The sequence below is a fragment of the Labrus mixtus genome, chromosome 23 (genome assembly GCF_963584025.1).
Source record: "Labrus mixtus chromosome 23, fLabMix1.1, whole genome shotgun sequence".
Classification (NCBI taxonomy): Eukaryota; Metazoa; Chordata; class Actinopteri; order Labriformes; family Labridae; genus Labrus; species Labrus mixtus.
The window spans coordinates 1,752,541-1,776,582 of NC_083634.1; the positions used below are offsets into that span (position 1 = coordinate 1,752,541).

The 24,042-nt window shown below is 39.6% G+C and overlaps 3 protein-coding genes across 3 annotated transcripts in view; 2 read left to right on the top strand and 1 right to left on the bottom strand.

Annotated features, from left to right (window-relative positions):
* Positions 1-14,092, bottom strand: part of gigyf1a (GRB10 interacting GYF protein 1a) — a 29,620-nt gene extending 15,528 nt beyond the window's left edge. Inside the window, exons 1-11 of the mRNA XM_061031930.1 lie at positions 13,861-14,092; positions 9,071-9,678; positions 8,916-8,979; positions 5,128-5,257; positions 4,867-4,962; positions 4,605-4,722; positions 3,259-3,367; positions 2,712-2,911; positions 1,179-1,408; positions 676-790; positions 135-317 (exon numbers count right to left, since the gene is read on the bottom strand). Of these exons, the coding sequence (XP_060887913.1) occupies positions 135-317; positions 676-790; positions 1,179-1,408; positions 2,712-2,911; positions 3,259-3,367; positions 4,605-4,722; positions 4,867-4,962; positions 5,128-5,257; positions 8,916-8,950 (1,216 nt within the window). The 5' untranslated portion in view covers positions 8,951-8,979; positions 9,071-9,678; positions 13,861-14,092. The remainder of the gene's footprint in view (positions 1-134; positions 318-675; positions 791-1,178; positions 1,409-2,711; positions 2,912-3,258; positions 3,368-4,604; positions 4,723-4,866; positions 4,963-5,127; positions 5,258-8,915; positions 8,980-9,070; positions 9,679-13,860) is intronic.
* Positions 14,093-17,447: 3,355 nt separating this feature from the next.
* si:dkey-85k7.11 (endonuclease domain-containing 1 protein) lies at positions 17,448-19,693 on the top strand. The gene is made up of 2 exons (XM_061031983.1): positions 17,448-17,741; positions 18,775-19,693. The coding sequence occupies exons 1-2, from the start codon at positions 17,448-17,450 to the stop codon at positions 19,390-19,392; spliced, it is 912 nt and encodes a 303-aa protein (XP_060887966.1). The 3' UTR covers positions 19,393-19,693.
* A 1,764-nt stretch (positions 19,694-21,457) lies between these two features.
* LOC132958833 (endonuclease domain-containing 1 protein-like) lies at positions 21,458-23,583 on the top strand. Its single transcript, XM_061031899.1, has 2 exons — positions 21,458-21,877; positions 22,553-23,583. Exons 1-2 carry the CDS (start codon positions 21,581-21,583, stop codon positions 23,138-23,140), a joined length of 885 nt encoding a protein of 294 aa, XP_060887882.1. The 5' UTR covers positions 21,458-21,580; the 3' UTR covers positions 23,141-23,583.
* The last annotated feature ends 459 nt before the right edge of the window (positions 23,584-24,042 follow it).

A 24,042-nucleotide genomic window follows, 5' to 3' on the forward strand; every position in this document is an offset into this window, starting at 1 on the left:
AGCATTTCAATTATTATCACATTCACAACTGTGTTTATCATCCTTTTATTTCTCCCAACGTCATGCTGAAGTAACCTTTATAATATGTCATGTTATGTCAACTACAGAAATGATCTAAATATATAAACGGATACCTTCGCTGGGTGTGCTGTTGACCTTGACAGCATGGCTGTTCAGCTGAAGGTGGTCCAACACTTGGCCAACATTGCTGGGCCGCGGCTCCAGGAACGGAGGGGCACAGTGGACAGGAGGAGAGGAGGAGGGTGATGCAAGCTTTGTCTCCCCATCACCTACAGTAGAGCCGGCATCTTTACTCTCTTTGAGGGGAAAGCGGAGGAAAGGAAGGGAATCAAATGTTTAGTTGGGTGATAAAATAGTTTTTATTACTTTGTCCTGGGACTGTGAAGAGATGCATGCACTGAGAGCAAACAATTTGTAGTTCTGCATGTTCAAGATGTAAAGCCAAAAAACAATAGCTGATTTTTAAGGCCCCTAAATAAAGTTTTAGGATCTATTAAAAAGTTGGTTAAAAACAAGGCTATCAGAAAACACACTTACAGACCTTAAAAAGTTGAATAACAAAATATTGATGCATTTTTAAATAATCTGACAAAAACCAACATAAAATAATGTGAAACAATTTAAAAAATACATAGAAGAAGAGATCTTTCTCACCCTTCTCTCTATCTCCTTCAACACTATTCCTCCCAGTGTCAGCGTAGCTCTCCTCTTCCTCCTCTTCTATCCCCTTAAAGTCAAAGTCCTCCTCCAGGATTGTCTCCTTGCCATCCTTCAGAAAGAAGACGACAAAGAGTGGAAATGCTTGTCCGTGTATGCAGACAGTAAAAGTAGAAGAAGACGGCTCAAATGTAACATGGGGAAAAAAATGTCTGTGTTTTAAAAAGTCTATCTAGTGTTATTTAAACAAGATTGATTTGCTCTGTTTCTTTGTCACGCTTTGTTCCGCCTGAATTCCTAATTAAATAATTCTGATTTCTTTAAAAATATCAGGGATTTGGGTCGTGATTTTTCATGATGAGTTGGTGGTGGGGCCTTCAGGCTCGACCAGTTGAGAATCACAGGACTCGACTAATACCAGAATTTTGACCTCATTCAACAGGGTTCACTGTTGTGATTCTGATGTTACTAACAGGTTAATATGACAAAAAGAAACACACCTTCATAGTCATGAAAGCTCCGGAGGAGTCAAAAGTGCCCAATCCCCCTTCCTCCTCGTCTGTACACCACTCCGGCAGGCCGTCCCTGTCATCCTCCAGGCCCTCACTGCCTGCACGCCGGCGTCCACCACCCTGACCGTCAGAGTCCCGGAAGTCGAAATCAAACTTCCTCCGACGACCCTCGCCTGGACCGAGATGATCCCGCCAGCCTGCTGAGCGAGGACCACCATCTGATTAAAAACAAACAAAAAAAACAGTTAGAATAGAATAACAAGTACTAGTCAGCAGAATCACACAAATGTTAGGTAAAACAAGACAAAACAAACTAGGTACCTACTAAAAAAAAACAAGACAAAGGGATTTGGGGTTCTCCCCCAGAAGAGGAGTGACGAGCACCAAACAAATATTTTCCTGCATTCTGAACAGTTTTTATCAACCAATTTGTGCTTTTATCTGCAAAACTTTATAAATATGATCCAATCTTTTTAAAAACATTTGAAGTGTTCATCAGACATGTTCACACATTAAAGAATGCAGTCATTGAAATACTTTTATAAACATGTGGACTGGAGAGTTGTAGAGTTTTCTCAGACCTGGAGAATTTCCAAAATCATTTTCAAACAAGTAGTCTGTGTGTAGCTGATTTATTATTTAGTGTGACATTATTTTGGTTTGTGTATGTACTAGTTAAATAACAATGTGAACATTTAAACATAATCCAGAATTTGATTAACTTCTGACACATGGTCATGTAGTGAAGACGTGATATTTTTTCCCCCTTTTTGTTTGTTTATTTGTTAAAAGAGGTCCAGACCGCACTGAAGGCACTGATTGTCTTCGGTGGCTCCGTGCAATACAACAAAATTCCCGTTTTAAAAAGTTTCACTTGCGATCCTGTTATCACAAAGGGTGACCAGTGTATGGGGAGTTTGCATCGTCAAGTCGCAGCTAAACCAAGAGAGCGCCGAATCACATCTGCAGCAAGCAGCTGCACAAAACAAGAAAATACATCGCTTGTAGTTTTGTGATTTGTATTCAAAGACCTAACAGCGGACATCTCTCTCTCAATCATATGAGCGGAAAACATACATGCTAGACGGAGCACCTAGCATAACATGCCCCACAGTTCGAGTGTTGCCAAAGCCCGCCCCACTCTGTTTCTGATTGGCTAGTAATGTTTGTTAGGTTGAGAACGATAGCTGCGTTACTCGCAGAACACTGGCAGGTCAACGAGAGCGTCAAACTTCTGGAGTGAATAAGAAACAGAATTTTGTCTTCCGGCTTTGAAAGAATTAGTTTGAAAGTGAAAATGAAAGTTTAGATGGAACAAAATGCATCAAAATGTTGACCTATTTAAGTCTGTGCTGAACAGGCTACAGGACGGCGGTTTCAAAGCCATATCCCAAATGTGATCGAAAGCAGGATAAGGCTCAAAGCTGGGATACTCAAGTCCATGTTAACGCACTCATCTTCAACCCTGAAGAAGAGTTTGAGGCAGCTGTCACGTAAATCAATACATGTTTATAATCTCACCCTCCCTACGAGGTCCAGTGAGTCTCCAGCTGCTGCCCGGCTCTGCCTCTTCCTCCTCCTGCTCCTCCCGGAGGGTGCGCCAGTTATCACTGTCAGCCCTTGCGAACTCCTTCCTTAGAGGACCAGGAGGAACTCCTGTCTCTTCAAAGCCTGGACGCCCCACCTCCCGACGCAGCGGCTTCTCAAAGCGTCGCTCGCCCCTGAGGAGAGGAGAGAAATGGTTTCAACTGAGGCATGAAGAGAAGAGAAGGAGCCAAAACAAGAACTAGTTTTATCCTAGGGAACAGCTCCAGCCAAAACCTGCATTAACAACTCCACAGGTTCCGTACATGTTGACACATTTCAAATGGGTCCATTAAGAATCACAAAAATATACTTAAGTTCAGTCTAGGCATGCAAGCAGACTGCAAAAGTGAAATACATTAACTAATTAATGATGTTATTAAACTGGATGAAAGCTTCTATCAACAGGGAAAATATCTGCCATGAAATAATGGGAGAAAGGATTTTTTTTTCCCTAGGTAGTGTGTGTGCTTGTTCTTCTTACCGGTCATCCCAGCTCTGGCTGCGGTGAATCTCTCTCACACTGCGGCCAAAACCCACTTCTGACTCTTCAATACTTCTTTGGTAGAAACCACCTTCACCACGACCACGACCTGATGATGTGCATAGAGAGGAAGAGGTGCTTCAATTTGAAAATAATCCTCTTCATGAGAGAACTTCAATAAATGAGAACTTTTGAAACATGTGAATTTATACAACCAGATTTTGTCATTATAGATAGTACTGAAATATACCAAAGACTTAAAAATACTACAGCTGTTCAGATACTCATTTACCTAAAGACAGAGAGCACCTAGCATTGGGTGCTTAGGGTTACTAGTTTTTTTGTTATGGTTTCAAAAGGTATCAAGGTCATCGCATAATTTCTTCTAGAATGGTATTGGAGTTTAAAATTATTCTTATTATTAGAAATAAAACTAGCATCATTCTTCAATGTTACTTCCTTGGCTGTCCTGAACCGGACAGCTGGTGTTTACATCGAGCATTCATAAGCGCAGAGTGCTGCATGTTAGAGGTAAGATTTTCTGCCCAAGCCCAAGTGGGGTCGGAGCCAGCATCCCTCCTCAACTTGGGCTTTTAGGTCTTAAAAAAAGGGGGTTTCTTCTTCTAAAGAAACCATTACAGTCTCTGTAATAATCCGGGGGCTGGAACTGAGCGGACCGACTCCGGAGACAGAAGAACGTGGAGCGGGAGTAACATAAACAGGCTCAGACACTAAGTTGAACACAGGCCAACGGTTGCAGCTTACAGGGGATGTGATACATGAAGCAGCGGGGAAGCAGTCCATATAAGCAAACAATCCAAAAATGGAAGACAAGTCAGACCCAGACAGAGGGTCAGAAAGCCAGACGGTGGACAGACACGCTCAGGAGCAGGCGTACCAACACAGGCAGAGACACAGTGACGCTCCTGGACAGAACATGCACAGGTTGGTTCGGGCTGGATGTTTTTGGGCTCGATCTATGCTCTACAGCTTGTGCACAAGGTGAGTTCATAAGCCCAGTGGTTTTTAGGCAGGTGTGGCAAGACCAAAGGAGGACTTATTTAGACAGGCCAAGAGGAAGTGTGCTGCATAAAGATGGTGGAAAAAGGGGAAATAAACACTCCAGTGGCTGGCTCGAATGAAACCTCTTACTTTCCCTGGAAAACAGCCGTTGTAGTTTCAGCCAAGGGTTTTGGGCAGCAAATCTGTTGCTGTTGGACTCATGTTAGCTTTAGCACAAGTGGTTGTGGAATTATAATGAGTTGACTTCGGCTGAATCAATGCTTTAAGTTATTTGCAGCCATTTATTTTCTTCCAATATGTGTGGTTTTTGCTGTTGGTTTTACCTCGACCACCTCGTGCGGCCCCTCGTCCTCGGACCACTCCAGCTGGGGTGGCCCCGCCCACCCCTTTTCCCATGAGCCTCAGCACTGCCACACTGTTCACAGACATGGAGAAGTTTCTCTGCAAAGACAATGGAAAAAAAGCACAAGGGAGGAATGTGAGGGAAAAAAATAGCTTGTCTTAATATTGTGGTTAAACCATGATCAGTCAACACGAGCTGAAACAGATTCGATGGTTGCAGGTATCAGTGTGTTTAGAGCTGACCTGCTCCTCCTCAGTGAGAGGCACCAGTGCCAGTGGCTGCATGGGCTCATCTTGCAGAATAGCAGCAAACTCCTTATCCTGCATGTCTTCTGGGACCTAAAACAAGAAAATGAACACTTAGCAAAACAAAACATTTTTAAATTTTTTTTTAAATACTTCATTAACTTTTAGTCCTTGTGACTTCTTCAACATTACTGAATATTGAAGGTTCCCTCCTTGTTGTTTTAGGTCCTGAGCGAGAGGTTGGAGAGTGTGACTTACCTTGTTGTCTTTGATATAAAGTGCTAACATCTCCTCTCGGCCGTAGCGGTACTCGGCCAGCTTGTACTTTGGCATGGCGGGGGAAGGAGGGGGGGACGTCACACTCCCCCCACTGGACAGTGCACGGAGCCTGTGTGAGGAATCATTAAGAATAAAGATAATTTTCTTCATCCATCGATATTTTTCCTGTCAGTCTCAAACGGAAAAAAAGTAATCTCCGTGCTGGACATGAAGAGTTGGACTGAGTGGAAAGAGTCGGACTGATCGAGCAATTGTGCAGCAGACTACATAGGATGTAGACAGTAAATATTTAAATTGCCAGTTGGTTGACTAATTTGTGTTTCTGCAGGGTAAAAGAAAGGCTTAGCATGATTATGCAACAATTCAGCACCTTTATGACCATGCAAAAAGACTACGTGGAGGCTATTTAGTCAAACAACATTCTAACAATCTAAATCTTTTCAGGATGACTCCAGAGATTCTCCTGTCCTGGCTGTTCACATGTGCACCTCACAGCGAGTACAACATAACGATGCGGATATAGTGGACAAGCTACAAAGTCTGCTATAATAGGAATGTCTGCCTTTATATGAATGCTATGTGTAGTTCAAAGGAATCACAATGTCAAACAGCAGAGAGGAGCATAGTAGTGTACAGAACACGTAATGCAGACATTGAATGAATGACCTGCATGGAGATCATAGCAGTCTCGTGCAGTCTACAGTCTATGCACGGTGAGTTCTCCAGATTATATCCTTTTATACCCTATAACCTCCAGAAACTATGGAGGAAGTCAGAGAGAAAAATATGACTGTTTGCATTCACACATGCAGCTCCTCCTGCAAATATCAGGAGTGTCTGTGTGAAAGCCCCATGGCTGTTACCCATTATCAGCCAATCAGCTAATTCAGACCACCATTAAGACACAGATGGGATGTTCTGTTACATGCGGCTGAAGACAGTCGTGAGAGCATTGTAAACAACAGGGTCGGAGAAAATGACTCCAGAATAACAACCTGATGAAACAATTTTCAAACTGCCACATACTTGTAAACATGGAGCGATGCAGATAAATCGGACCACAGAGGACCCTAACCGACCATTAACCAAGGCTGTCTGATAATGGTTGGACAGTAGAAGGATTCTTGTTTTATAAAATATGTGTTTCAATTGTCAAGTAAACATGAAATTTAATAATCTAGCACTAGAGGTCAGGTGATATAATAAACTGACAACCTTTAAAGTGCAATGTCAATATTTTGTTCTGGCTATTCAAGGGAGCAGACATTTAATAAGAATTACTTTTAAATAGCCTGGTGTAAATCCTTCCATTGAACAGAATTCAAAACAAATTTAGAGCTTCTATGCAACTGTGACAGAATTCATTTTAATCTGAGTAATAGAAAAGCATCCATCTTGCAGCAGGAGAAAAAAAGGGATTTAGTTGAGGTTAGTTAAAACCCCTCCTCCTACGCAGGTCCCCCTCAATACCCTTGGCTCAACACAGACGATATATTAGCTTTCTAATCTCAAGATTTCATTTTAAAAAGCTATTACCAGCAGGCCAGATTCCAAGGCCTGCTATTTAACAATGGCGCCATTCACATGCCTCTACAAAGTGTGTCATTGACTCAAAGCAGCAGCACATCAAAACCATATGAAACTCAAAGAGGTGTAGAGGTGGGTGATGGGTTAAGGACGTAAAAGAAAACATCATGAAAGGCAGGCTGGTAATATGTGGCATATCAAAGAGGGTTTAAAATACATAGAGAGGTACTTATGATGCATAATATAAAGAGGAGAGCTGAGGGAATGTGCCAATGGTTCACTACAAAGATTGTTCTCATGCATATTTGTTTCTACCTCACTTGTATTTACCTTACCAAAAAGGATTGCCCCCCCCCCCCCCCCCCCCCAACTAACTATAAATCTAATTTTACATGATAAATTCACAATGTTTTTGTGCGAGTCTTACAGAGCAAAGGCTGCTCTTATATCTGTTCCATACTACCTAAATGCGAGGCAGAATTCCATCACAATGACTAGTGTACTTGCCAACTCCACTGCCAACAAAACCTCATATGGTTGAACTAATTTGGTGACGCTGCAAGGCATTAAAAGCCTCGTAAACGGGCTGACCAGGCAGCTGTGTGTGCTAATCACAAGAACTGACCACTATAATTCTATATTAAAAGGTGACAAGGATAAAAGTGGATTAAAAGGGCCACTGAGAGGAAAACAGCTGTAGATGTGTATGGAGAGAAACATTCTTTGAGGCTGGCACCACACCAAGAATGCACACAGCAGTCACAGGCCGTTAGAGATGGAGTGCTACCAAAACTGGAGACTACGCCCCCAATTAATCACAACACAAACACACACTGCTGAGGAAGAGTCAAAGTCATTTGCCCCTGCACATTTCTTTCACATAAATGGTGGGACATAAGGACTGCAGCTTACAGCTACAAAAATGTTTTTTGGCCTCTTAGTGAATGGTCACACAATCCGTATCAAGCAAGCTTCACCCCTAAAGTCCAGTTCGTTTGACCGCTCTGAACCGTGCTCAAGTCAGGTACACTTCCTTGGCATGCGTCGGAGAGGTGTGCTTCGGCACAGTACAGTTCATGCATGAGCACAAGCAAGCGGGGGAACAACGTTGACAGCATTTATTATGGAGAAATCCTTAATGTGTTCTGTCTGTATCTGACTAAAATGACTCAAAATAAGACACAAAGTCAGTAAAGTAGCTGTCATGTTCTCCGATGTGCAGACGAAGACTGCGCATCCTTTTAAAAAAAAAATCTTGAGTCTGTCTATCTTGTAAAATGAGCATGCTTCATAATAACATAAAGCCATTCATGAGCTGTATTACAACATTATGTACAAGAGGTAACCGTGCGTAGGCCCGGTTTGTGACCGCAGGCAGTGCATGCCAGCGGGGGAATTGGGTGGGGGACTCAATCCTGTTTAAGCACAGTACGACAACATTGCCAGTGTGACCGCGCTCTTAATCCATATCAACATGCAGAAATCTATTCATTTCATTATTGCCATAAACTTGAGTATTAATGATGCCCCTCTTTTTAAAAAAAAAAAAAAAGATTTATTATGGAGCTTTTTGTGCCTTGTAGAGTTGGACAGTGGATAGAGAGAGAGAGAGTGACATGCTGGAAAGGAGCCACAGGTCGGATTCAAACCTGGGCTACTCGCTTGGAGGACTATAGCCTGCGTACAAGGGGCACGCACACTAACCAATACACTACCAGCGCCCTAAAGACGCACTTTAAACAACTACTTCTTTAAATCGAAGAATAGGGCTGCATCCTATATGCTGCGCTGATGCAACCAATAAAGCAGTATAAATTGATGTGCACCAAAACTTCATCCATTGAGCCTGATGCGCTTGAGATTTGCTGCCATTGATTGTGTATAACAAGCGGCCACTTTGCTGTGCAAAGCATGCTGGGAATCATTGTGACACAGACTAGGCTGTCTAACAGCTTTTGTACCTCATTACATCATTATCAAGCATTTAAAAAATATGGTGGTGACTGACAGACAAAAAAACCTTCAGAATAAGAAAATACAGTATACCTTGAAATCATCCACATAATTAAATTTTACAAAACTTGAATCATTGTGGTCAATATAATGGAAACCACATTTACATTTTGTTGTTTGTGAAAATTAGAATGTGATATCATATCTATATGTGTGCACGTTACTTGTGTTTTCAGAGCTACTTTAAAAGCACAGTTCAAATAACAGAAAGAAGTGAGCTCAGTTACCATTCTGGGCCGAAGTTAAGAGTCTCAGCAGTCATATTCCTCACGTCCACACAGAACTGAGTATCTGAGGAAAACACATTGTTTTATTTTTGCCATTAAATAGTGCATGAAATGTTCAAATAGCAAAGAAATAAACGTATTCTGAAGTGCCTTACCCTGTCCAGATGATCGGAGCAGGCTGGACTGAGCTGGACCAGGCTAGAGCTGGCTTGCTTTAGTTAGGCTTAGGTGACTAGAAGGCTGAGTGGTGCTTAAGCTGTGGTCACAGAGCTCCCCAAACACACAGACACAAAGAGAATAGCTGCCAGTTTCAGGTGCTTGAGGAATATCAGGTTATCAGGTCCTAACTAGTTAAGGAAGGGGTTTCAACAATAGTTTGGAGAATGGAAGCTCCTGCTACTCACAGCCCAAAAAGGTTGTTAAACATAAAAAAGAAACAAAAGAACCATGGAAAAAAATCAACAATGGAACAAAAATAAAACTGTTTGCTAGTTTTCTTCGTCCTTTCTTTTTACAGCAGTAATATCTCACATTAAAGTTTAAAATATGAACCGATTCATCAAAAAGAAAACTCCAGAACGCAATAACAGCCAAAACAATGAACAGGCTGCTGGAACAGCTGCCAGGAGCAGATGCGACCCGCACTCCTCTTCTCCTTTCTCTCTTGCTCTCCGTGCCTTTTTCTCTCCCTCCAGCTGAAATGTGGATTGATGGAGACCCTCCAGGTAACTCCTTTATTTCCTCTCCTCCTCCTTTTGCACCACTGGAAATGGGATGGAGAGAACAATGTTAGAAGTGTGCACCTGGATTAGTTACTGGTGAGATTCCTTTTTTTAAAGCTTGGCAGCCTGCCTATATTGTGATAGGAACAAAGTGTAATTCAATTTTCCGATGGGTAGCCTTGACACACCATTTTTGCAGCGGGTCTTGGACTCCCTGAGTGGTACTGGCCCTATTTGATCGAGGCGTCACGGCACAGTTAGCGGAGAGAATAACACTGTGGTATTCCTCGACGGAATAAATGGAAAAAAAAGAAAACTCTTTGTTGTCTAGTGCTCAATCATTGCCCAATATTACTGCTGCTCATGGGACATTTTCCATCCAGAAACCTAGAGAGTCCGTTACAATGAGTTGTGGTGGAAGCTGGTTGGGGGATAGCTCTTGAAAATCGTGGCATCTAAATTTCAATAGTTAATGCTCACACACAGTTTAAGTTTTGTTTTTATGATTAAGAAAAGGATTGAGCGGTGTTAGATTTGTTACATGGATTTCTTCTGTCGTTAAATGTCACTTTGTTAAAAACAAAAAAAGCTGTCGACCATGAAGAAGGCTGTTTCTTCCGCTACGCGTGGGATGTTACCTGGCTTTTTTATGATCTATGTTTTAAAATATTTCCATGATTAAAAAGCCAATTTAAAACCCTTTATTCAGAGGAGTGCCTTGGTCTTTTCATCTTTTTTGAATTTTTGTGTAGTCCACCAAAGAGCACCTTCACACACTTTGTTTGAACTTCCGAGCAAACCCAGACTCAGATGTATTTTGTTTGGGTTTTTTTTTTGCTTCAAAAAGCTGACCACTGCATCATTTTTAGGAAACTTTAAACATCCCCCCCAGGATGTTGCAATTTAACATCCCCCCAGGATGTTGCAATCACAAGACCTTGTGCAAATTGTGCAGCCTTGTAATATTATTATCCTATCAACCCAAATTTTCTGTAAATTGGACCAATCATTACTCATCGTGTATGTCCTGTTTTGCTATCAAGCAGACACCTGCCCGTTCTTACTAGAGCTCCTTTGCAGCCTTAGCTCTTTTGGTACCTTATACATCCGGCCTTTAAACTGCATTGACCTTTTGGAGAGACTAGACCGTAAATGCATTAGGATAAACAAATCCCAAGCTGAATTTGTTTTGGGGATTATTTATCATTTTTTCTTATTTAAATTGATTTGCAGTCCACTTAGCCAAACCACTATAGCCCGTTTTAGGTCTATTGGCCAATCAGAGGCTGTGTTCCTAAAGCCTGGTTAATACTTCTGCTTTGAATCTACCCACTAGCTGTACAGTAGTGGCCTACGCTGTTGTGAGAACTACATACTTGTACGTTGGTGTGTTTGCATAGCTCTGAAATACTCCACCTACAAACTGTAGTTTGCAGTCTGATTTCTATTCTTGTTATATCGCAAGTTTTTGGTGCCGCCACGTTGCATGCTTGGTTGTGTACATGAAACCATGGCAACTGAAAACGGAGCATATTATGTTGGAGTTGGAGCTGATAAATATTAAGACTGCAATTGCTTATACGGATTTGTAGCATTCTTCCTTCAGCAGAATTCTGAAAACGTCAGCATTGCCCAGAAATATTTTAAACGTAGGAAATACCATGTTACATTTTTGAGAAGTTGCACGTCAGACGTATGCTGTGGTGTAGATTAGACGGCTCTTATACAGCTGTGTGTGTCAGCGCACATCTCAAGAGTAATTTTACAGCTAGAAAATATCTCGTTATCAATGACAGACTAGCTCAAAACCCAAATCCATCAATAGGAAGGTGTTGTAAGAGATAGCGGCGCCCAGATTCTCCTTTTTGCCATATGTAGAGCAATGCAACGGTAAACTAGAGTGCGATTTTAACACTCCATGGTAAATTTACTGAAGCTTAATTCAGCCTTTACACTCTTTTTGCAGCGTGACATGCTAATTGTTTAAAGTGATGTCAAGAAACAAACAGCTCCCTCAGCCTAAAGATGACTTTCTTGGAGCGTGTGTACCAGTCACTCATAGTGGATGCGTAAATTGTCACGCAAAGAACAGACTCAAAACAATCCAAATTACATAGAAATTATTTGGCTATGGCTGGGTATGGCTGCCGTGAAATCAAGCATTTTAGGACACAACTGTGACAGGCAAAGACTCTTGACACCTGGAGAAACTTGTTAACATTGGTCAATGCTTACCTACCTGAGTGTTACTGTTGTTACACCGACTCAAACTCAAGACACAATGTAACAGAAATTGTTTTCATGCTTTAGGTGTGGGGCAGCACAGAATAATGGATTATATTGTCCAAGCACCGTCGCATTAACATTCAGAGTGTTGGTAGGCTATGTGATTCAGTTTTTGCTGAGAGAAGTTAAACACAATCTTTGAGTAACTGAGCGTATGGTAAGACTTTATGGTATGGTTAGTAGTGTTCTTGCCACTGTGAAACTACCAGAAATGTCTAAACATTGTGGTTTACTTGAAAGAGTCCTTCTATCGTTTAGTTATAATTTTAAAACCTGCTTACAACCAAAGTGTCATTCTAATAAGAATTAATAGTTAAATCAAAATCAATAAAAAAGTTATTAAGGATTAACCTTGCAGTCTTTTGTGCCGATTACAGTTAATGCTGAAACTTCAGCATCTCATTATGAATTATGCCAATTGGTTACCACTAGAGTTTGGCAACATCAAGCCAATAACCTCAGCTGATATTTGACCTTTAACAGTTATATCAGTATCATGTTGACAGACATTGTTATCATGTTGATTTGCATGAAAACGATATTGTTTTCAACCGAAACATAAAAAAGATGAATACTGAACATTTGTCCCAGTATCTCTAATCCCTTGGAAGTGCATAGGTCATTAATTTTTTTAAACAACATTTGAAATGATGACTTAAGTTACTGGTATTAGCCATGAGAAGCAGGTACTTGTCAATAAGCGGAATCACCTGATAAAATCCATATCATACATCACTTACACTGTGAATCTACATGAAATTGAGAGAAATGTGTTTGCAATTTAAAACTTTTAAAAATATACTTTCAAAGCAGTTTGAAAGTTAATTAATCCTTCAATAAACAGCCTTGGTTAACAGACACTCTGACAGGCCAATTTACATCCTATGCAATGCAATGTCACTATATATTATTAGTTTGTGAAAACATTTAAGAATGATTAGAAACTTTTAATCACACTTAAAATGTTTTTAAATATACTTTTACTGATTAAGCACTTTAAAAGCAGCAGGATGGATAAATAAATGTTATATAAATGGCACTTTTGGTTAAAACAATACAAACAGCAGTACTTTCTTTCAAGATAAAGCAGAATAGCATGTTTAGCCTGTTAGCAGCTATTATAGCTTCAAACTTCAGTCTTCGACATGCACATATCTGACATATTGTAAATGTAAATATCTGGTATTTCGTAGGTTATACAAAAGCTGAGACGAAGCAAAGGTCACCTAGCGTCTGCTCCAGCATTGTTGCAAGAATAAAACGTTTACTATGAATTTGACTACTTGAAAATGTTGTGCATTTCAAAACGTGGCGGGGTCATGATATGAACTGAAGCAGACATTGAAGCGAATCTTAACCCGGTAATCACTGTACGATGAAATGCAACTTTAAAAACTCAACAATGTTAAATAGTTTAGATGGCTGAGATATCAGACAGAATAGCGCAAGCTGACGTAAGCTAACGAGCTAATGTTGCATCGGCTTGGATTGTTCGTTTTTCAAGATAGTTTCTACATTAGTGGGGAAATGGAGATTAATCAACTTCTGCAACAATACTCTCCCCACAATATCACACTTTGGTTGCAGAAATTAAATGGATTGGCTAGTGAACGGTGTGTTTTATGGTAGAGGCCTTTGCTTGTAGGTTGAAATGACACCAGATATGATGGCGGAGGGGGCGGAGTGTTGGACTCAGACTCCCCGGCCTGCTCCGCCAATGTGCGGGACGACCACCTCCACTACTCTGCTCTACGGCTAACGCAATGTAAACAAAACACAAACAACAAAGATTAGCCTTTAAAAATTACAAAAAAACCGAACTTGGTAGGAATGCTCTCCACACCTGATATATATTCACGCCGTTTGAGCTGCAGCAGTTAGCTCGTTAGCACACGTTAGCTAACTAGCTAAAGCTGGAAAGAGGAACCACGGCTTACCTTCACTGTTTATAGCTACCAGACTGGTGGTCTGCACGGCGTCTCTACAGCCAATATGTCGAATGCATTGGTCTTTTTAATCACTGTAAACGTATTCATTCGACAGAATCGTACTTTCAGAAAGTCGCGCTCTGTATTGTATTTATTATTTTGTCCCCCTCGCCTCCTACGGTCGCAGCTGCGTATCAGTATGTGTCTGCTGGCTCCCGGTCGCTGCTCCTCTTGTTGTTTGTGTTTCAGGAAACATGGCCGTCCGTGTGATACCACGTGACTGGACATTGACAAGCGGCTAACCAATGTTGTAGCAGTGCACACACACCCCTATTTACCAGCCTGGACACTGATGTGCACCGCACTTTGCAACGGCATGTTCAAATGCAGAGTGTGTTGCCTGAATGGGATAAAAAGCCACTAAACAGAGGAGCCACGGTAACTTTGGCATGGGGGATGTACATTTTTTTATTATTATTTTTTTATTTTTTTATTTTTTTATTTTTTATTTTTTATTTTCATTTAAAAAATATATATTTTTAGTGTCTATCTTTTTTTGTACATTCTTAATTTTTATTTTTTTATTTAAATTGTACTGTGTTCACTTTCTGTTTGCAATCTTTGCTCTTTCCTACTGTAACACTGTAAATTTCCCCGTTGTGGGATAAATAAAGGATTATCTTATCTTATCGAAAATAGTGAGCTCTAAATTAGAAAGGCAGCAAGATGCAGTTTTTGAAATATATACATATAATATATATGTGTGTGTGTGTGTGTGTGTGTGTGTGTGTGTGTGTATTTTGCAGTCAGCATAGTGCTTCAAATACATAATGGCGAGAATGAGACATAATGAGTAATTTGCGACCCTTTGAAAGTGAACTGAAAAACTCGCAGGGCATGTTGAGCGGCAATATCAGAAATAGCATGCTAAATACTGTTATGAAAGGCTGTTTAATTTTAGCCAGCAGATGGCGCTGTTGAATACCAATCATACACACAATGAATATACAGAGCTATGATTTGCAGTAGTGCTCACAGCCTGCTTCTTTCAAAGTTGGAACTCCTTAATAAACATGAAGACCAGAAAGAAAAACATGTAAATGGGAAACTATTAAAGAAAATAAAACCAATACTGGTGCAAGTGTGTATCATCACTTAGATTATTCCACACTGCATCAGATACACTATGGATGCAAAGAGGAAGAATGAAGCAAACACATAGTATTAACCTCAACTGAGGCCTGACATTTAAATGACAAACATTTAATTTAAAATTCATAAATAGTAAATTAGCAAGTAGGAAAAGGGGAAATATACCTATACTGCAATGTAATTAAAAAATATACATATAAGGTTAATTATCATAGAGGAGCATCAGAGAATATTTGCTAATCTATCTGAATAAAATCACTCAAGTGTGCTCCACAGACGCTTTAATAAGAAGTTAAAGCCCCAGGTTCTCTTAGTATCAATTGTTTGTGGTCATTTTATTTAATTGCATTGCCACTCCACCTTCAATTTAGAGCAGCACAGGGCAGGTCCAACATTGTCACCCAATGTTATCTTGTGTTATCTGTTATTAAAATATATATCCTGTGTAATTTGGATCTAAATTCATTGACCAACAAGTTTTTGGTCAGTGTCACTGGAACAAAACAAAAAGATAGCCAGGTTCAGTAGCGGCTCATCAACAAATTTTTGCTTCAGTGTTACCAACAAGTAAATCCAGCTGTAACAGTGTTTTTCTTACTGTCCACCCAGGTTTATTTAGATAGCTATATAACATATTTTGCAGGGCAGCTATGTTTAATTGTAAAACATGGTATCCACACATGTTATAAATTTAGATACAACAGTATATTTAAAACAACACTCAAAACATGTAATGGTATCCATTATAATGGTTATAATAATAATTATTATAATTATAATAATAATAATACCTTTATTTGTGTAGTGCTTTTCAAAATGAGTTACAAAGCACTTTACATACAATTAAGCCAAAAGGTGACAGGTGGTAGAACATAACATGGAGATAAAACAACAATAAAACCATAGCGAGTCTAAAATAATGAGTTTTTAAAAGTGACTTAAAGGAAGGCAGTGTGTTTGCTTCCCTGGTCTCCTCAGGGTAGGTCATTCCACAGCCTATAGGGTTTTAAGGTTGGTATAGTAAGTAATACCGGAGGATCTCAGGTTGCATGGGGGCTCGTAGGGGGTCAGGAGGTCTGCAATATAATCTGACAAGCTTTAAAAGGATCACAAGAGTTTTAAAATCAATTCTAAAACGGACTGGGAGCCACTGAAGTGATTTTAAAACTGGTGTGATGTGCTCTCTCTCTCTGTTGGACCTGGTTATGAATCTAGCTGCAGCATTTTGGATCAGTTGGAGTTTGTTTATGTTGTGTTGTGTAAGACCAGAGTACAGTGAATTGCAGAATGAGATGAAATAAATGCATGAATTACTGTTTCCAAGTTACTAAGGGATAAAAACGACCGCATTTTTGTGAGTAGGGATGACATATCCCTTGTAAAAAGTACTGAGGATTACAGTCAGTGTTAAGAATTTTTAATGATGTTGTGTTTAAAATGACCACTAGAGGGCAGCAAACCAACATGATCTATTTATGTGTTAAACAGTTGTACTTTTATAAATAATGGAATAAAATACCCAAACTGGAATGTCTATTTGTGCTTGAGAAATTATTTTGTTATATGGCATCATCACACCATTTAAGTGCAAAGTTTTTTTATTTGCTTTAAATGTATCAAGAGAAACAATATGCATAGTTCATGGAGAACAAAGCAATTTAATGTTTGTCAATGTGACAGAACTTTATGGCAAAATTATTCAGACTAGGTCTAACTCTGGTATAATATAGAAAATGACTGAGTATATTCAGTCAAAAGATGGCTTGATTTCACAATTTAGTGTTCCGAATACATTAACCTGACGGAATATCCTAAATCAATGAGTTTTAATATATTAAGACTGACTGTGTGTATCACTTGAGTATGGAGCAAACACTAAACTGCTGCAAAGAACCATCTCTGTAGGCAATTACAGTATCAACCATACAGTTGTGTTTTTAAGGAGAACTATTAGGTCAGATGTACAGTGTACTACATGAGTTTGCAAGCAAAAGTTTAATGCAAATCATATAAATGCAGGCCTTTTGAAAGACAGATGAACACATTTTATTGCAGAAATTGTTGGAAATATTTGTACATAATCAAGTGCATTGCTTTACATTCATAAATTGGAAAAAATACAATAAATTTAGGGAATTGAATAAATAACATGCACAGAAGCTCGTGCAGAGATGCATGGCTGCGTAGACAATGTAGGGGAAGATAAGTTAACCATCCAACCAATACAACCTCTCTGAGCTGCTGCTGCTTTACATATACTACTGAGTTTCTCTGTCCAACCGTCGTTACACATTACTAGATCATAACAGCGTTTTAAATACAGAACTCTTCATCCCCATGTAATCCCTTTATTTAAAGTGGTGTTTGAGACCACACGACAAGCTGCATATGATGAGAAAATTGCCTGGTTTCAAATTATTTTCCTCTACTCCAGCTGTGTGATGATGCTTCTGTTTTGCATCTGCATCCTGTCTTTCTCCCTGCTGACCACATCTCCAGTGGTGAGTGCCAGTGTGTCCAGCAGCTTCAGAGACTGCAGCCATTTCTTCTACATGCAGACGCCACCTGCGGAAATAAAAGGAACCAGCCTGAAGAGGATCTGCCAGAAGTATGCAGATGAACTGCGCTACGCCACGTTGTATGACAGCAGCCGCCACCTCCCACTCTACTCAGCCTACATCTTTAAGAAGTCTGATGGGATGAAAAGGATGGACACGCCATGGATGTTTGAGCCACAGGTAGGGAGAAGACCTAATATTATTGGTTGATTTGTCACTTTTGTTTAACCTGACCATGGAGAGGCAATAATTGTTGCCAAAACCCTGTTTTAATCTCATCATATCTTAAAGATAAAGATAAAGATAAACTTTATTGATCCCCCATGGGGGAAATTTTTGCATTACAACAGCTTAAGAAAACAGGAAACAGGAATATAATTATTAAAAATAACAAGAAGTTAAAAATCAAACATATTTACATCAGTTAAATAAAGGCAGAAAAATACAATAATAGAATAATACAAGGTATTTACACTTCCACTTGTGGAAAGAGTTATTGTTATTATAAACACACACAGTGTGTAGCATTATTGATATGAGTGGTGATGCTGTTAAAGAGTCTGATTAAACAGTCTGATGGCAGATGGGATGAACGACCTGCGGTAGCGCTCTGTCTTGCAGGGTGGGTGTCTGAGATCTTGCATGAAGATCAGTGAGTATAATTAGGCTATCATAACATATACTCAAGCTTTAATTATGTCAATTTCTGAAGGCACAATTTGGATAATACATAAAATCCTTCAACAGGTTCATGCAGGATAAAACAATAGACATAGCAACATGATACTGTGAGTCCAATCACCTTTGAATTTAACAAACATGTCCCTTAAAATGTTTCTCTTGAAGAAAAGTGTGAAGGCCTATTTGAAATCTCATGATCTCACTCTAATTTCTGTCTGCTAATATATTTAGCTTTAGCCAGTTAGCTAGTTTAGCCAAGGCTAGCCATAGTAATTATGCACTTTTTCCCAATATAGTTTCACCTTCACCTTCATATCACAGAGGTACTGATTATTTCAATAATGTTGGGATTAGAGAGAAATATTTTGGGTGAAAAATAATGTGTTTATATGTATGTTTTCTTTAAAAGCTAGCTGTCCTTGTGCTTAGCTAAGCTAATAAACTGCTGGCTCATTTCTTCTTCTTTTTTTTCTTGTGTTGTTGTTATTATAATGAATTGACACTCTTTTCCTCACTTTTCTCCTCTTTACAGTTGGTTTCTGTTGGAGAGAGTGGCAACATGAGAGCTCTTGCACTTACTGACAATAACCCGCCTCTGGTTGAGGACAGCCAGGCTGTGCTGGAGGACTACACAGATGCAGTAGAATATAGACGTGGCCCGTTGAATCCTGACCTGCACCAATCAGAGCCGAATGACAAATCCTCCACATATACTCTGACCAATGTAGTTCCATTACTCACAAACTTTCTGGAAAGCACCTGGAACCCATATTTGGATGTTATCCGCCGTCGCCTCAACAACTTCTGCCACGGCAAATCTTTCATAGTGACTGGGGTTACCATCTCTGGTGCGACAATCAAACGAGATAAAAGAGACCGCCTGGCAATCCCAAAACACCTATGGCTGGCTTACTGTTGCCCACGGTTTGACCGTAACTCTCCTTATGAAGTGAGGTTCATGTTCCCTAGTTATGGAGGCTATGCACTAAATGAACAAACTGACCAAAAAGTGGTGGAAGTCCCATTAAAGACTTTGGAAAACTTCCTGAAAAGTCAGATAGACACAGATGGTGATCTGACTATTTTCTACAAAGGCTGTGTGTCAGAAAACCCCTTCAAGAAAAAGAGAGACCTGACCAATGGAACTTGAGGAACAGCCGACGATGCAGCCTTTATATAAAATGTACTGAACACCACAGATCTATGTGGAATCTGTGTTTTTTCCCAACATGCCAGACAATTTATAGGAGGAGAAAGAACTATTTGCATAAACAGTATGTGCTTGATAGGATGGGTTTGATTTCTGATGAAAGGTCTCTATGTGTTATCAGGCCTATTGGAAATAATCACAGCATGATGAGCCAATTAGCAGACCTTCTTAAAGTTTGAGAGCAAAGCTCTATATTTATACTTCCCTTTATGAAATTCATACATTTATGTTGTGTGGACCTTGTTCAGATTTCATGGTTTGGAACCAAAACAACTTTCACCCTGTTTAAGGAATACTCTACCCCATCTTTGGTACATGGATACTACCTCCAAGAAATGTTGCTTTCAATGTTAAAATGGCATGGTAGATGAAACTATTAAATATTCCCTGAGCTGAAAGTTGAAATGGTCTTTCTAGTCTTCTGACCACTTTAAGTGCTTCACAATACTTTCATACATTCATCTTTTCAAAAACATATTACTACAAAGATGGCAGACACTTAGATGTACGTTGCTAACATATTTTATTTTTATTTTATCTAATCTAATTCATCCACACACACACACACACACACACACACACACACACACACACACACACACACACACTGAACTAAATACACATTGTGATGTATAGTGCCTTTTGACTGAACTTTGGGTTCAGTTTCTTGCCAATGTATCACTTTGACATGTGGACTTGTGTGGCTAGAAATCGACCACCAATCCTCCACCAAGTAGTAGAAGTCCAGCTCTAATTCATTTTGGCACATGTTAATTGTTTGTGCTTCTGGATTATTAAATATTTAAAGTAATGGCGATGGCTCACTGGTAGTTGTCTCTCTCACCGGAATGTCAGGTTCAATCCCCACCACTTACAGTCCTATGTCAGAGGCTCCGTGGGCAAGACACTAGCCCCAAATTGCTCCCACTGCTGTGTCAGCAGTGTGTAAATGTGTATGAATGTGATCAGCTAATATTGATGGACACTTTACATAGGAACCTCTACCATCAGTGTGTGAATGGGTAAGTGCGTCCTGCAGTGTAAAAAGCACTTTGAGTAGTCAGAGGACTAGAAAGGCGCTACATGCTGAAATCCATTTACATGCTTACAACCTTTACTGTGGATATTCTTTGTGTGTGTCTATTGTGACATTTTCTTAACTTGTTAAGTTATAAACAAAGAACATTGTTGAATAGTATAGTCATGTTTTACGGCAATAACATAATTTACAACATGAATAAAATACAAAACAGTCTTTGATTTAAGCCACATTTTCTTTTTTGTAATATTACAAACTGTACATTTCTGCTATAGGCATTTCTTTCAAATGAAGTACCTTAAAACATTTCACAGCAGATCAAGGGACTTGGAGCATTGGATAAGGTATTGACTGGTAGATGGAGGTTCATAACTTTCTCTGAGCCATTTAACAGTTTTATAATGGCTTATTAGTTTGTCGTTGATTGCTGCACCGGTATGAAATGTCCCTGTATTCTCCTTTTACTAAATACATTTAAATATGGATATAGGTTTAGGCTAATACCTTTAATATAGTTTTTATTATATCAGTTTGTTCCATATCTTTAATTATTCAAGTGTTTCAACAAGGAAGAAATTATTACATCAATGAGCTGAAGTGTATTAGCCTACATATATGACAAATTAATTCTCTGAATGCAAGATAATCTGTCCTCCTTTGTAAACAAAAAAGACATTCTACGTTTCAAGCATACAACTTTTCCAGCAGGATTTACATGAGAATCCTTCAAAATGATAGAAATCTGACAAGAATTGTACAAAACATTTTGTGTATTTTATGAATGCTTTAAAGAGATTTAGAAGTGGTGTGTAACCTTTTCTACCTTCATCCCCAACAATAAGTAAAACATGTATTTCTTTGCCACTGATGTCATGTGGCTGTTCTTCAGCCTGTGGGTGGATCTGCTGCTGTAAATGAAGGGAATTGTTTTGCATGTAATAATGTAATGATAGCAGGTGGCAAAGTTTTAACGGCGGCTGTTTGACTGAGCTCCATGGTCAGATATAGACACATTCAAACATTTGTAGCAGCTCACAGAGGCATAGTGACATTGAATTGAAAGCTTTAACATCTCGCAAGAGTTCCACCATGATGGCGTTCTGGGTGAAGACGTTTTTTCTTGCTGTCAACATGCTATCATCAGCCGTTCGAGGGAGAGTGGAAAAAGAGCTGTCTCCAGAGTGCAGAGAATTCCTCTACATGGGAACACCGCCGAGTGGAGTGGAGCATCAGTCCCTCCACTTCATTTGTCAACACTACAACAAGAAGCCACGCTATGTGACACTGTACAACATCGTGGACCACATACCTGTCTACTCAGCCTACACATTCAAACGCTCAGACGGGGAGAAATGTGTGGATGTCCCATGGATGTACGAACCTCAGGTAAAGAAAAGTAGCATGGCGCACACGAGGTGATAAGAAAGCATGCTTTAATTGATCTGCTCTGAGATATTGTGGCTAGCCCGGCGCAGTCTAGGCCTGTGAAGGCTGTTTCGTCATGAGCCGGGGATCTGGCCTGAAAATTTCTGCCTTTTAATAAGTTTTTTCTTACCACTGTAACTTTTGCTGCTTTGCTAAAGTGCTCATGATGGATAGGCCGGATCTTTGTAACATAGCAATAAGTAAGGTCTTTTACCTGCTTTTTGTAACATAACAATAAGTAAGGTTTTTTACCTGCTTTTTAGTAACATAACAATGAGTAAGGTCTTTTACCTGCTTTTTGTAACATAACAATGAGTAAGGTCTTTTACCTGCTTTTTAGTAACATAACAATAAGTAAGGTCTTTTACCTGCTTTTTAGTAACATAACAATAAGTAAGGTCTTTTACCTGCTTTTTAGTAACATAACAATGAGTAAGGTCTTTTACCTGCTTTTTGTAACATAACAATGAGTAAGGTCTTTTACCTGCTTTTTGTAACATAACAATGAGTAAGGTCTTTTACCTGCTTTTTGTAAAGTGTCTCCAGATAAAACTTGTTATGAGTTGACGCTATACAAATGAAAATTGATTGATCGATAGATTCAAACTTGTTCATTGTCTTTGTCTGTCTCCCTAGCTATCCACATACACTGACACAGGTGAGATGCAGCCTTTCCCGAGCGGTTACATGCACAGGAATTTTGAAGACGCCCAAGCTGTTCTAGATGATTATACAAATGCCATCCATTATGAGCGCGGTACCCTCAACCCAGACGCGCATCAGAACGAACCGGATGACAAAGCCTCCACCTACACCCTCACCAATGTCGTGCCGATGGTGCCGGACTTCATCAACAGAGTTTGGAGCAGACAGGAGCACATCATCCGCAAACGGCTCAATAATTACTGCCGTGGCACCGCTTACATCGTCACCGGTATCACCACCTCAGGGAAGATGATTCGCCGGCAAAACATGAACCGCATCGCAGTGCCCACATACTTGTGGTCGGCTTATTGCTGTGTCGACTTCGACCACAACACGCCGTATAACGAGCGCCATAAATTCCCATCTTTTGCCCATTACGGTCTCAACGAGCACAACAATGAGTTGATGGAGGTCTCAGTGGAGAAGCTGAAGGAGTTCCTCACAAGGACAACTTTTGTAGATCAGAACTTTCAGATCTTTGTGAAGGATTGTGTACCAGTGGCTAGTAAAACCAAATAGGTAAAGATATAACTACATAGAAGCTACAAGGCCATCGTGTCTCCACTGTCATGGTCATTTTCTGTCTCTTCTTCTTACTGAAGCTAAATTAGTTTTGACTTATATGGAAAGTGAAGGTGATATGATGGCATTAACAATGAACCTGCTTGATTTTTGACGTCCCAGGCAGGTTAGTGTGAAGGAAATGCATCGAGTCATTGTTTGTTTATTCACACCATTGTGCTGTTCCTGCTGTCAAATGTTAAATGTGACAATATTTTTAGCATAATAAACTATCTTAATTATGTAAAAAAATTAGGAATTTGTATTTTTTGTTTCAAAACACATTTAAAAACGAATTTGTTTAACAGATCTCTCAATCATTTGAACACCCTACATTATTCCTCACTCAAAATGTGGACAGATGTTCCTGCTTTGTCAAACAAATAAACTAATAAACTGTTTCAAACTGTTATTAAACTCTCTCTGAAGTTGTTTTTTATTCTTCATTAACATAAGTTAACATCATACAGACAATGTATTATCACATATAAGAAACTACACCTTTAAGAGAACGTGATTATTTAGACTTAAGGCTATACGGCCTCTTTTTGTATAGTCCTCACCTTTCATCTGTGCAATGTTCCCTGGCTAACATGAAAAATCTCATGCAATATTGTTGCACTGGCACTAAAATTGATAGTGCTATATTCACCAAGCCCTCCATGTGGTCACTGCTGTTGTCGACCTTATAAGGTACATACAAAGACTAAAACTCACTGGTTTTAATACCGGGTCAAAATATTGGGCTTTGAGGGTTGAGGAGCCTGCAGATGTTCTGTACGATTGTGTATCTCCCTCGAAAGCATGAGCTGACACCTGCTTTGCATTTGTAAAAGAAGAACTACATCATAAGCCACTGA